Source organism: Anolis sagrei, chromosome 3, assembly GCF_037176765.1.
Source record: "Anolis sagrei isolate rAnoSag1 chromosome 3, rAnoSag1.mat, whole genome shotgun sequence".
NCBI classification, from domain to species: domain Eukaryota; kingdom Metazoa; phylum Chordata; class Lepidosauria; order Squamata; family Dactyloidae; genus Anolis; species Anolis sagrei.
The window spans coordinates 25,571,783-25,586,793 of NC_090023.1; the positions used below are offsets into that span (position 1 = coordinate 25,571,783).

Genomic DNA, 15,011 nt, shown 5'->3' on the forward strand with positions numbered 1-15,011 from the left:
AACCATGCCTAATACCCACACCTTTTTATAATTTCCGTGGGTTTCTATCCAGAACCATATTAATCGAAGTAAGTTACTATCTGTTGGGGTTCAGCCTCCGTGTGAGCCTGACCCTCAGCCTTCGTGTGAACCTGAACATGATTCTATGATTGTATTTCCTGATGCAACTGAACAGGCTACTGAACATGTTTTTTTCCCTGATGGTTTTGAAACTGTTGATTCTGAGGGCAGTGGCTGGGAAAGTGAAACTAAACATCCTGATGAGGATGTTTCAGAGCCAAGCGGTGGTAACTCTCCAGAGGAGTTAACACCTGCCTTTTTTAAAGAGGATAGAAGAAGGCAGATTGGGGAAAACAGGAGTGAATCACAGAGTCTGCAAAGGTCAAGTAGATTAAAGCAGAAGGAGGCTTCCAAGCCTGGAGGCATGTCCCGAAACAGTTTCTTTAGTTTAAAGTGTCTCCCCCCAGGGTGTCTTGTCAGATCAAGCATCGTTTAGACTGAGGCATTACCTTGGCTGAGTTCCCGTTTCCCATGGCCTGCATTCCCAGAGGTTTCTAGTTTCAAGTACGGTTAGTGATATACTAACAGGTTCCAGGTTTTCTATAGTGTTGCTTTTGGAATTTTGACCTAGTTCAGAGATTTTCCTGACTGCTGAGTTTTACTGTGGCTTTCTGACTTTGCATTTTCCTCTATTTTGTAACCATTTTTTCATCAATAAAAAGGATTGTTTTTCCCACAGTCAAGTGTGGTGGATTTAATCTTATGGTCTTGTTTCCTGATCTGGGTTGCAACACTATCATTCAAAAAGGAACACAAAAGCATTTACATAGCATTTAATGATGAATAAGCTTCATGCTAACATGCATTGGATGTGCTGAAAGTTTAGGTCTCAGTCACAGCATATGAATACCACATTATTCAGTGCTGTATCATCATTACTACCCTGTGGGGGCTCTACGCTTGTCTTTAGCCCACATATGGCACCAGAAGGGCAGGGTTCGCTCCATACACCAAATGTCCCCCAATCATGTCCATCGCCTGTCAGAACAAACCCTTCACTGCACATGAATCTGATGTTGTTTGCTGCAGTATCATCTACGACAGGCCCTCGATAAGATTCCACTTGCAATGAGAAGGATACAAAGTGCCCTTTAGGGCAAAATTTAGGTTTTCTCCATGTTCCCCATCTGCCAAGAAAAATCATAATAGTGATGCTGTGAGAAAAATTTACAAAGCAGACATGCAATATATATTTGAAAAAGCAGGCAGTGCGCATTAAAGAGTGCCTGTTCTCATGCCACTTCTGTTACCAGTGGACAATTAACACAAGATTACAAGCAAGAGAATATGCAATACATGCTGTAAAAATGTCTTTATCTAACATTGTATCTTAGGTTGTGGTTAACAACACTGTAGAATTAATGCAGTTTGACTCCACTTTATCTGCCCTGGCTCAATTCTACAGAGCATGAGAGCTGTAGTCAATTTTTGTTGCTATTGAATTCTGTTGCCTCACCAAATATCAACTCCCAGGATTTCATAGCATTGATCCATAGTAATGACCTTTGAATATGTTGAAGTGATTCTGTCTTCTACATATCAGCTGTTTCTGCAGATTTGATTTGTATCCTTTTACTCCTGCATCAACATTCTTTATAAAGATGATGAAAAACATCAATCCCATGATAAAACATTATGGTATGTCCACTGTAACTTCTTTGTGGAATTACAAGGAAACTTCTGTAGGTTATGTCTGCCCATCAGCCAATTAAAATACACTCTTTGAGAGTAGCATCATCTAGACCACTCTTTCTGAAACTTTGGCTCCCAATCTCAAATGGGGTCCCCTTAGCTCAGTGCTGGCTCCCAAAAATTTGGCAACCATTTCCTGAATGCCACCTAGTGGGTGCGTTGGACATTTACACAAATCCGCTGTGCAGTGTTTACAGTTGAACACAGGGAACTCAGATGTACTTCATGAAAAAGAAAAATCAGCTTGTTCATTAAGTCTGATTGGTTGCCAGTAAATGTTTTGTTTTTTATACCTATTTTATATACTTACATACTCAGGGTCAAATTTCTCAGGCCCAAGGGCCTCCTGGGTTCAAATGCTTAAGAAGTTCCAATATAGACCACATTGTATCAGGCAGTTCACAGGGATATAACAGGAAATGTTGCTAAACACCTGGGTCAGACAGCAACATCTGAATTTAGCTTAATTATTTACAGGAAATTATTTCAGAATTGTCCTGCCCTCTCATAAGACAGCTGCAACATTTCCAACATACTCTCTTATGAAAAATTGTTTCCGGTTGTGAGCTGTTTTCAGTCTTGTTATTATTATTATTATTATTATTATTATTATCATTTCTTCTGCTTCTGCAAGGAAGCAGAAGAAATGATAGATCACATCCTCAGCTGCTGCAAGAAGATCACACAGACAGATTACAAGCAGAGGCATAATACCATTACTCAGATGATTCATTGCAACTTGTGCCACAAATACCATCTGCCTGTGACAAAGAACTGGTGAGATCACAAGCCTGAAACGTTACAGAAAATGAACACATCAAACTACTCTGGGACTTTCGAATTCAGACTGACCGGGTTTTGGAGCACAATATTCCTGACCTCACTATTGTGTTAAAAAACCAACTATGGATCCTGATGTTGCAAAGCAGGATTGAAGAGAAACAGTTGGAAAAGCTGACACGATATGAGAATTTAAAGACCGAACTGCAAAGACTCCAAAGGCACAAGTCAGGAAAGGTGGTCCCAGTGATGATTACCACACTGGGTGAAGTGCCTAAAGACCTTGGCCTGCACTTAAAACATAATTGGCACTGACAAAATTACCATCTGTCACCTGCAAAAGACCACACTACTTGGATCTGCATGCATTACTCGCTGATACATCACACCAGGGGTCCTCAAACTAAGGCCTGGGGGCCGGATGTGGCCCTCCAAGGTCATTTACCCGGCCCTCGCTCAGGGTCAACCTAAGTATGAAACTTCTTGAAAGCACACAATAACAACAACAATCCTACCTCATCAGCCAAAAGCAGGCTGAAATACTAATAAGTTTATATTTGTTAAAATTGTTCTTAATTTTAATTATTGTATTGTTTTACATTTTTTTGCACTATAAATAAGATATGTGCAGTGTGCATAGGAATTCATTCACATTTTTTCCAAATTATAATCTGACCCGCCAACGGTTTGAGGGACTGTGACCCGGCCCTCTGTTTAAAACGTTTGTGGACCCCTGCATCACACAGTCCTAGACACTTGGGAAGTATCGGACGTGTGATCCCATATAACAGCCAGCATAGTGATCTTGTTTGCTGTGTAATAATCTTTCTGTGTTTCAAATAATAATAATAATAATAATAATAATAATAATAATAATAGCAACACCAATAATAATCTTTAGACCATGCAGTACACATCTTCAGGCTTGATTCTTAAAGATATGGTGCACAACAGAATTGATGGATGCTATCATTTAATAACTATTTTTAAAATAATTATCTGATTTATTTGTTGTCTGCATTTCTCTTAACATGGGACTACAAATCGCAAGAAAAGAAAGACAGAAGACGGACAGGCCGGCAGACAGGAAGAAGAAGTGGTGACAGAGGAAGAAGGGAAAAAGGAGAGGAAGAAGGAGTACAAGAATGAGAAAGAGATACCCACCCTCCAGTACTTGATGTTATTGTTTGACCATCATCACAGTAAAGACGGATGCCATTCAAGCCTGTATCATCATTCCATGCCATACTACCTTGGTAGGCCTCTACCTGGTGTGGAAACAGAGAAACAAGAGTGTACTAATGCTGTTGCGAATGCAGCTACTTTAACACTCATGAACTGGGTTATTAATGTTGCACTTTAACATCATGAACATTTCCAGGAGAATTCATAGGGTATTAAAATGTCTCAAGCCCAAAGATCTGTTTCCACGTGCCAAGACATTTCTGTTCCACCCAAATATCTGAAACACAGAAGACATAAAATGAAACAGACATAAAATAAATGTACATTGTTTGTACTGTGGGAAATACATGAGCTATGTAAATTCCAGTGTCTACTCTTACTCATTTCTACCCGGCTGCAGCATGGTTTATTTGCAATAGCATGGTGCTATTTTTGTCCCAATGTGTTACATTGGATGAAACAAAAAAAAGTACCTCAGAAGAAAAAGATCTGCTTTTGTCAATTGTCCCTTTTGTCAATTCTTTGGACAAAAGCAATTATGGCATAGCTCTATAGCTAACTTTAAATAATTATAATGTGATAATAACAATGTTAACTATGAAACAAACATGATATTGTAGACTTTGTAGGGCTTATTTTTGAAGTAGGGCTTATATTTTGAGCATCCTCAAAATTCATGCTCAGGCTTATTTTCAAAGAAGGTCTTATTTTGGGGAAACAGAGTATACTTGTGATACATATTTTTATTAGTATCACTCTCCCCCCCCCCCCCCCAAAATAAACAACATACACATGCCGAAGCATGAAGGCTAAACTGACTGGTACTGAAATATAATAACCAATGTGTCTCAAGAAAGCATATCACTCCCTTGTTAAAAGTTTCCCTGGCTACTAATTCATTTCAATCAGAATTCAGAGTGCTGATTATTACCTATAAAATTATTTATAACTTAACTCTAAACTATGTGATAACCATGGACTCATCTACACTGACCGTATAATGCAGGCTGAATGTAGACTGAAGTTAGCTTCAAATTGCAGCAGGTAAACAACACATACCTCCAAAGTGTGCTGCCCCACAGGTAATGGATGGTAAAAGTAAAGGTAAAAGTTTCCCCTTGACATTAAGTCTAGTTATGGCCAACTCTGGGGAGTGGGGCCCATCTCAATTTTGAAGCCAAAGAGCTGCCATTGTCTTTAGACGCCTCCGAGGTCATGTGGTCAGCATGACTGCATGGAACGCCATTACCTTCCTGCCAAAGTGGTACCTATTGATCTTCTCACATTTGCATGTTTTTGAACTGTTAGGTTATTTATTATTTATTTACAGCATTTATATACCGCTTTTCTCATCCCGAGGGGAACTCAAAGCAGTTAGCAGAAACTGGGGCTAACAACGGGAGCTCAGCTTGTCCCATGGATTCAAACTGCCAACCTTCCTGTCAGCAAGTTCGCAACTTAGCGCTTTAACCCACTGCACCACCGTGGCCCTCTAAAGATGGTAAAGCACATCAAACAAAGTCCGGAGACAGTCCTAAATAAGCCATTTAATGCTCTGCAGTGAACCCAAAAATCTTGCCTGGCAAAATTGGCTTCACAGAACAAGAATCACACTGCAGACACCCACTGTGCTGAAGCGCTTTGTTATCAGTGGAAAAGAAATAAAGAGAGTAATTCTCTAAGCAGTTGGAATGCAGATAAATGACATTTCCATCAGACTTGTATGGGCCGAGCCAAAAGTGTTTACTTTGCTAATATATAACCAAGTTAATTGATACAGGATTCTGGCCCACCATTTCCTAATATTTCTCCACTTTCTTCTTTATTTAAAGCCAAACTATATTTTTTTTTAGCCTTTGGAGAGCTGTTCATTCTCAAGGTGTCTGAAAAAAAGAGTACAAAATAGCCTTACCTTCAAGGCGAATCCCTCTGCATATCCTTCCTTACAGAGTTCTTCTGTACCCCAAATACCCCATTCGCCTCCATTGTTCACAGTGAGATGCTTGTTACCCTTTCGAGCATCTCCATACCAGAAGCAATAGGTAAGCATCACAAAGCAAGTACTGACTTGGAGATACATGGCTGGAAGTCTGCTCTAGATGCAACATAATAAAACAATTTATTTGTCACCTTCCTGCAAAGGTGCAACTCAAAAAAGCTCAAAACCTGATGTAAATAGGATGTAACTAAAACCAGCAATGATTGTAATATTAAACACACACAAACGAAGGTCTCTATTGAAAAAACAAATTAACTACAATTTAAAAAATACATCTGTCAAAGGGAAATAAATATAGGATTCACAAAAGATAACTGTAAGAGACCTTGTGGGCTATACAGGTTAAGGGAGTTGCATAATCAAGGGAACAGAATCAAACTAGGAATGTTCACCTAGGATTTCCTTAATGGTGCTCTTCTCCTTTATTTGTCCCATCCAACTTCCAATTTTATCTAATTTCTTCTTTTTCAACTCCTTATCCATCACATTTTTCAGATTTTTAGGAAATTTCCCCTCCATTATAACTGGCATTATTTTAGAATTATTTGTTCCATATTATTAATATTAATACTACTACTACTAATAATAATAATAATAATAATAATAATAATAACACTTTATTTGTACCCCGCTACCATCTCCCCACGGGACTTGAAGCGGCTTACATGAGGCTGAGCCCAAACACAACAATACAAGCAATAATCACAACAATACAAGCAATTAAAATAAAAAACATAGACAATAATACAACATCATCAATAAGACAACATACAATTAAAACTGTGGGAAATATACTATTGTTAGTTTATTTCACAATGGTACATTTCCCATTTGATTACTTTCCTTTTTTGAGTATTCCTTAAAATATATTTTTTCTAATCTCATTTCTATATCTTTATTATTTATTTCCATCCAGTCTGTGTCAGCTTTGTTTAGCATCCCTTCCACGACATGTCTCAATTGGTTCACCTCATAATAACTTTTGATTTTGGGTAGTCCTAGTCCTCCTTCTTTCTATAGTTAGCATTTATTTATTCTATTCTATTTCCCATTGTTACAAAACTTATTTGTTAATTGCTGCCATTTATTCAATTCAATTTCTGAAATTTTGAGGGGTATCATTCTAAATATGAAGTTTACTTTGGGTAGGATTTTCATTTTAAATAAGGCTATTCTGCCAAATCAAGATAGGTGTGCATTGTTATATTCAACTAATCTTATCTCTGTTTCTTTCCTTAATACTGCTAATTTTTTCCTTTCCATCTCACTTAGATTCTTAGTTACTACTACTCCTAGGTATTTTATATCTTCTTTTAGAGTTATTTTTATCTCCCTTTGACTTTTGAAATCTTCCTCTTCTTGTTTTGTATAATTAAATAAAATCATTTCTGATTTTCTCCAATTTATTTTCAGCCCTGTTATTTCTCCAAATTTCTTTATATGTTCTCCTATTGTCTTCATTTTATCTGTTATGCCTTTTAAAGTCAAAATTGTGTCATCGGCAAACAGACTAATTTTGTCTGTTTCTTGTCCTATCTCTATTAATTTATCATAATTCCTGATTACATTTGCTAATATTTCCATTATGGTTGCAAATAGTATTGGTGACATAGGACATCCTTGCCTAGTCCCTCTCGTTACTTTTATTTTATCTGTTATTCCATCATTTACTAACACCTGTATATAACTATCTGAATATAGTTGATTCACTAGTCCCATTATTCTGCTTCCCAATCCAAATTTATTCATAATACATTTTAGTGTTGGCCATTCCATGCAATCAAATGCTTTGAATATGTCTAGCGCTATGATCCCTGCCTTTATCTTTTGATTTTTTATTATCTGAATTTTGTTAATTAGTTTCCTTACTAAATTTGACATTTGTCTTCCTTTTATGAAACCACATTGATCCTTATTAATATATTTGTGTATCCAATTATTCATTCTGTTTGCTATAATTGCTGACAATATTTTGGCGTCCTGATTAAGTAATGAAATTGGTCTATAAGACCCTGGGTCTGTTTCATCTCTATTAGATTTGGGGATTAATATCACTAGTGCCTGTTTCCAGGATTCTGGAATTTTTTCTTCATTTAGTATTGCATTGTATAACTCTAGTAGTTTTGGGATTCGTTTTTTCCCAAAAAAAAATTATAATATTCAGGGCCTAATCCATCCCATCCTGGGGCTTTCCCATTCTTCAGTTTTGATATTACTGTCTCAATTTCGTCTTCTCTTATTGGGGATTCTAATGATTTCCTATCCTCCTCCCTTAATTTTATATTCCAATTTCCTTCCACATATTCATTTATTTTGTCAGTTGAGTGTTCTCCTGCTTGGTATAGCTCTGAATAGAATTCCTCAAATATTTTTAACTTTTCTTTCATTAATCTACATATCTTTCCTGATTTATCTCTTACCTCATTTATTGTGTTTGCCATTTTCTTTTTCGTACTGACCATGCCAACATTCTTGAATTTCTATTGCTATATTCAAAGAATTATCTCCTTAGATATATCAATTTTTTTCTACCTGGTCCATCTCCATTTTCTTTAATTCTTCTTTTTTGCCCTTAATTCATTGTATATAAATTTGGTTCTTTTTGCTATGTACTGATTTTCCAATTTTTCTATCTCTTTTTCTAAAAATAATTTCCTTTCTTCCTGTTTCTTTCTTACCTTTGATGCTTCTTTTATTATCAGCCCTCTCATCACTGCTTTCATCGTATCCCATAATAAAGCTCTTGATATCTCTTTATTGTTTAAATCCCAAATTTCTTGCCACTGTTTTGCTAATTTATTTACAATTTCCTCCTGTTTCAGAATACTAGGATTAAATCTCCATCTTTTTATCTGATTGTAATCTTGCTTAATTTTAATTTTTATACTAACTAGAGTGTGATCAGTAATCCTTATGTGTGTATGTATGTTGTGTATGTTTTATGCACTTCTGAAAAATATGTATACCTTCTCCCATCTCCTTTTAGTAATCTCCAAGCATCTCTCAATCCCCATTTGCCCATAGCCCTACTTAACTTTGTCATATTGTTGCTTTTATCTCTAGCTGTTGGGTTAGATTTATCTTTTACCGTATCCATTACCATATTCATATAGCCTCCAAAAATTATATATTTTTGTTGCCAGTTCGTTATTTTCTTTAACACTTTCACTCGTAGGTGAATTAAATATATCATGGCTCCATTGGGTCCAACTGGACCAATGGTTCAAAAATTGAAAAGGAAAGAGCTTGGGAAAGAGAACCAATGAAATTTGAAAATATAATATTAAAAGAACTGGCTAAGGAAGGAAATGAGCATCAAAAAGGGATAACAAGTATTATATACAAAATATTAATAGAGCTTAAAGGGGAGAGAAAAGGGATACAAACAAGGGAACTATGGGAAGAAGAACTGGGAATAAAAATAGGAGAAAGGAATTGGGAAAAATTATGGAGAGCAAGACACCTCAAGAATTTATCAATTAGGAGAAAAGAAAACTACTATAAGATGGTATGGAAATGGTACCTGGCCCCGACAAAGATCCATAATATGGATAAAAGTTGTTCAGAAAAATGTTGGAGGGGTTGCCAAGAAAGGGGTACATATATCCACATGTGGTGGCAATGCAAATATGTACAGAGTTTCTGGGGGAAAGTTATAGTAGAAATAGAAAGTATTATGAACAAAAAAATTAATATAAATCCAGCGATTATACTGTTATCTATTTACTATACAGATGAATGGAAGGAAAATGAAAAAAATCTGATAACAATGTTGTTAACGGCTGCAAGGCTACTAATAGCAAAATATAGGAAAGGAGAGGTGGAAATTAAGATAGAAGAATGGTACAAGGAAATTTGGAAATTAGCAATAAATGACAAATTAACATGCAATTTAAAAGTTTTAAAAGGCCTAAGGAAGGATAATGATTTTGAAAATATATGGAAAATATTTATTGAAGAAACATTAAGGAAAGAAGATGGGAACCAACCCCCACCAGAAGAAATGAGGTTCTGGTGGGAGTATAAAGAAAAGAAGAACTCTGGAGATGAGGAGCACAAGGGATAGCACAACTGGGGAAAGGGGGAAAAAGTAATTATATGAATTATAGAGATTGTTTTTGTAATGAAATGAACATAAATGCAATCAAAAATATTAGGTGTTTAGAAAAAAAGAGGAGAACAAGTTGCATCACTGTAAAGAATCTGGCTTAAAGAAAAGAATGAAGTAGTTTTTGTTAAGATTTATATATCTTTATTTCCTACTTTTCTTTCACTATATTGTTCCACCTCTTTTTATGTATATAGCATTTCTTTTGTGGTTAATAAAGAAATTAATTAAGAAAAAATCAAACTAGGAATGTTTACACCTGGAATCTGGAGTGATTCCTCAGGGCCCTTCTACTCAGCCATATAACCCAGAATATCAAGGCAAAAATCCCACAATATCTGCTGTGCACTGGGTTATCTCAGTCCACACTGCCATATATCCCAGTTCAAAGCGGATTTTACTCAGATGCGGGGAAGGGGCCTCAGTTGGTAAGTATTTCCCTGAATTCTGTTCCTCATTATTTTTTCCCTGAAGAGACAGCCCAAAGACTTTTGGCTGATGCAACAAATTCACTGACTGACTTTCAGCTGAATTTGCACCTATCTTTTAGAGCACGGATTCCCAAACTAAGGCCCGAGGGCAAGATATGGCCTTCCAGGTCATTTACCCGGCCCTCAATCAGGGTCAACCTATGTCAGAAATGACTTGGAAGCACACAACAACAACAACAACTATCCTTTCTCATCAGCCAAAAGCATGGCCACACTTCCCACTGAAATACTAAGTTTGTATTTGTCAAAATTGTTCTTCATTTTAATTATTGTATTGTTTAAAGTGTTTTTTGCACTACAAATAAGATATGTGCAATGTGCATAGGAATTCATTCATTTTTTTCAAATTATAATCCAGCCCTCCAACAGTTTGAGGGTCTATTACCTGGCCCTTTGTTTAAAAAGTTTGAGGACCCTTGTTTTACAGTGTGGGGAGAAAAGTAGTTGAGGCAGCAACAAAGTGGGACAAACCGCAAAATAGAGTCTTGGTGAGCCTATGCTATCTACATCACATGTAGTCTTGCAAGAGTCCTTCTTTTAAGCAGAACACCTGTCTCCTTGGATTTGATGCTGCATGAGCTGAAGTCGACAATATGTGCATTTTATGCTCCCTGGCCTCTAAAAGACGTTGCTAATGACATAAAACCATCACAAGGGAAAATGTAGATGTCCCTAATGCTCTTTTAACTGTAGACATTGGGAATTGAGCTATGGATCTTCTTATTTCACCATGATATCTACCAAGAAAGGAGCTGTTATATTACTTACATTTCCACAGCTGTCTGTGTTCCTATAACTGGACTAAGAGAGAAGCTGAGGGAACAGTGCATGTCAGAGTGGGCAAGGTTATGAAGAAGACCAGGAGATCAAATGTGGGAGTCAACACGTCAGCACCTCCTATGCTCTGTTGCTTGATTATTTAAAAGAACAGACTTAAGGCTATGATCCACCCTTTATTATTTTCTAGCTACAACTCAATATGGATCTATACTGTTGAGTTAATGCAGCTTGACAACACATTAACTGTCATGGCTACAAACTATGGAATTAGGGGAGTCATAGTCTAATGAGGACATTAGCTTTCTATACAATAACTGCAGGTGCCACATCAAACTACAAACCCCAGAATCCCATAGTATTAAGCCATGATAAGTACAATTGTGTCTGATTGCATTAATTCGACAGGCTTTCTAAGATATATAAAGGCATTTCTAGTAAATATTGGAAATATCAGAAAAATGTCTGGACAGGTATGGTATGTGGTGCTCTCACAAAAGGGCCCTGCAATATTCAACCCAAATGCATATGATGTTTAAAAAAATGTAAATGTTGAAATCATGATGAAACTAATGGTTTATTTGGAATCAACAAGAGAGGAAACATGGAAGATTATGACTATAAATGATTACTATGCCCAGAGATGGAAAGAACTAGCTATCCCAACATAAGATGAATTGCTTACGAGGATGTGTAAATCAGCTGAGGTGGATAAACTGACAACATTGATCAAGGAGAAATTCTTGACAATTTTTTTTAAAACACTGGGACATTTTTATTACTTTCCTACAGAAAAGATGGGGACAAACTTAAACTGGTTTCTAATTTAGAAGAGTGTTATTAAAAGTAACATTTTTGGTGGAAATTTAGTGATTTTTAAGGGAGTAGAAAAGAAGTAAAAATCAATAGGTATTAAGTGGGAAGCTTATAGATTTGTTCTTGCTACATGTTTAGTACATGTTTAGGTTTGAATTGGTCAGAACGATCATTTTAGATATAACTAGATATGTTTGTACCTTGTGGGTTGTGTTATGGACATGGGAATTTTGGTTAAGTTTCGTTGGGGGGGGTTGAGTTTTGTTGTTTTGCCGTTTTGTGAGTGTGTTGTTGTGTTGTTTTTCATTTTGAGTAGATATGTTTGTACCTTGTGGGTTGTGTTATGGGCATGGGAATTTTGGTTAAGTTTCGTTGGGTTTTTTTGAGTTTTGTTGTTTTGCCATTTTGTGAGTGTGTTGTTGTGTTGTTTTTCATTTTGAGTAGATATGTTTGTACCTTGTGGGTTGTGTTATGGGCATGGGAATTTTGGTTAAGTTTTGTTGAGTTTTTTTTAGTTTTGTTGTTTTGCCATTTTGTGAGTGTGTTGTTGTGTTGTTTTTCATTTTGAGTAGATATGTTTGTACCTTGTGGGTTGTGTTATGGGCATGGGAATTTTGGTTAAGTTTCGTTGGGTTTTTTTGAGTTTTGTTGTTTTGCCATTTTGTGAGTGTGTTGTTGTGTTGTTTTTCATTTTGAGTAGATATGTTTGTACCTTGTGGGTTGTGTTATGGGCATGGGAATTTTGGTTAAGTTTTGTTGAGTTTTTTTAGTTTTGTTGTTTTGCCATTTTGTGAGTGTGTTGTTGTGTTGTTTTTCATTTTGAGTAGATATATTTGTACCTTGTGGGTTGTGTTATGGGTATGGGAATTTTGGTGCAGTTTCGTTGGGTTTTTTTAGAGTTTTGCTGTCCTGTTGAACCAACCTAACAGATTTATATATATAGATTGTGTTATTTGTTGTAGTCTAGTTTTATATATCAATCCTTTTTGTCTTTATGGAATGTGTTTTTTTGTTTTCTGTACCACTTTTTTCTATCTCTGTTTTGTATGTTTCTATTTTTATATTGCTGTATATCTGAATAAAAATCAGTGTTAAAAATTCTAAACTGTAGATATACCTTTTTCATATCTTGAATAGATGCTTGGAATCAAGTGTTGAATCACAAACCAACGTGTAAGAAAATCCAATGGACTCTAATCTAGTTGAAAATAAGTACAAAGTAGCCCCAATGGAATGATCTCGTGTGTCATGAAATTAAATATTCTGGAACCTTGCCTCCATCTGCAGAAATTGGATTTTCCCCTAAGTGAGGGGATGTCCAGACAAGCCAGTCCCAAATAGAAAAAGTCACAGCTGTCTCAGCAGCCTTCCTGTGCTCCTTGGGCTAAGGCCGCCTTGGGACAAAGGATGGCTGTCTCTTCCCAACTCTTCTGAAGTCAAATTTAGACTATGGAATATGGTTAAGAAGCATTCTGCCTGGTGAGCATTTAAGTCAAAGTTACAGATTAATGAACACACACTCACGAGAGATGAAGAAAGGCAACAGAGGCTTTAATTACTATCTGCAGGATATTAATAACAAGAATAATAATTTTATTTCTTACCCACCTCTCTTCATAGCTCAAAGCGGGTTACAACATTTTACTGTACATACTGTCTGGGTAAGCCTGCTGGAAGAGATGGCTGTTTCTCTGGGTGGTGGTTGCCAGTCAGGTTCTGCAAGGCTGGAGCAGATGCCCCCCAGAGGACCTCAGTGCTCGGGTGGATTGTATGGGAGAAGGCAATCCTGTAGGCAACCTGGACACAAACCATGTAGGGCTTTAAATATCAATACCAACACCTTATACTTTGCTTGGTAACTAATTGGCAGCCAGTGGAGTGACTTTAGGATAGTGGTGATATGCTCAATCCTGGTTGCTCCTATAAACAATCTGACTGCTGTATTTTGAACCAAGTGGAGTTTCTGAACTTGGAACAAAGGTAGCCCAATGTAAAACACATTGCAGAAGTCCAACTTTGAGATTACCAGCTCATGCACTATCATTTTAAAGTCTTCCAAATCTTGGAAGGGGCACAGGTGGCACATCAATCGAAGCAGAAACTACACACTCCTGACTGTCGCATCTACCTGGGCTGACATTTGGAGAGAGGAAACTAGGATCCAAGCTGCGAACACAGTCTTTTGGGGGGAGTGTAACCCCATCCAGAACTGGTTGACACACCTTCATCCCCAGATTAGGAGCCTTGATGGCAAGCAAGTCTGTTTTTTCTGGCTTCAGTTTCAATTTGTTTTTCCTCATCCAGCGCTTTACCTCTTCCAGGCATTCATTTGGAGCAGGCATGCTATCCTTAGCTGAAGCTGTTTTTGAAGGTTTTTGTAGAAAGGATGCATGGACAGTTAATGCCAAAAAACACAAGCATAACTATACATTGTCCAAACAAGAGTTTTTCTACATTTGACAACTATTCAAGTTTTTCTCTCTGCCTGCTCCGATTTCTGATTGTACAGCAGAGGTGCTGGCCTGAAACAGTGTCTTCATTTATTGGTGCTTCAATGACATCGCTACCTTCAGACAGGGAGTCCTTGGCAAGGGGGAGGAGACAGAGGAGGACTGGTCCCGATATATGATAGTTGTTACTAGCTTGATCTCCTATAATCAAGTTTTGGATGTCAAATAGGGGCACATAAACTTTCTGCTGAGCTGTGCCCACACCCACAATGAGTCCTTGATGATTGTCTTTGTTTAAGTATTAACTCAGCCCTAAGAGTCCAGGAAATTCCTCTGTATTCTCTAGTTGGAAATCCTGCTGTGGCCCCTTTCAATGATATGACTCTATGATTACTTCTGATTTAAAAACAGTATACAACTCAAGAAGAAATTTTAATTCCACTAAGTAATAGAAAAGAAACCACTTTTGGTTTCATGAAAATGAGTTCATGGAAGGATCATTTCTAAATATCCTTGCTGCGACTATTCATTCGTTGAGTCACTTCCAACTCTGCACGACCTCATGGACCATCCCACACCAGAGCTCCCTGTCATCCGTCACCTCCCCCAGCTCCTTCAGGGTCAAGCCAGTCAGTTCAAGGATACCATCCATC

The 15,011-nt window shown here is 37.1% G+C and overlaps 1 protein-coding gene across 1 annotated transcript; it reads right to left on the minus strand.

The window, feature by feature from the left end:
- Window positions 1-882: 882 nt before the first annotated feature.
- Window positions 883-11,152, minus strand: LOC137096702 (vitelline membrane outer layer protein 1-like). Its single transcript, XM_067466545.1, has 4 exons — window positions 11,084-11,152; window positions 5,630-5,812; window positions 3,697-3,800; window positions 883-1,187 (listed from the first exon to the last, which is right to left on the minus strand). The coding sequence occupies exons 2-4, from the start codon at window positions 5,795-5,797 to the stop codon at window positions 890-892; spliced, it is 570 nt and encodes a 189-aa protein (XP_067322646.1). The 5' UTR covers window positions 5,798-5,812; window positions 11,084-11,152; the 3' UTR covers window positions 883-889.
- Between the last annotated feature and the right edge of the window lie 3,859 nt (window positions 11,153-15,011).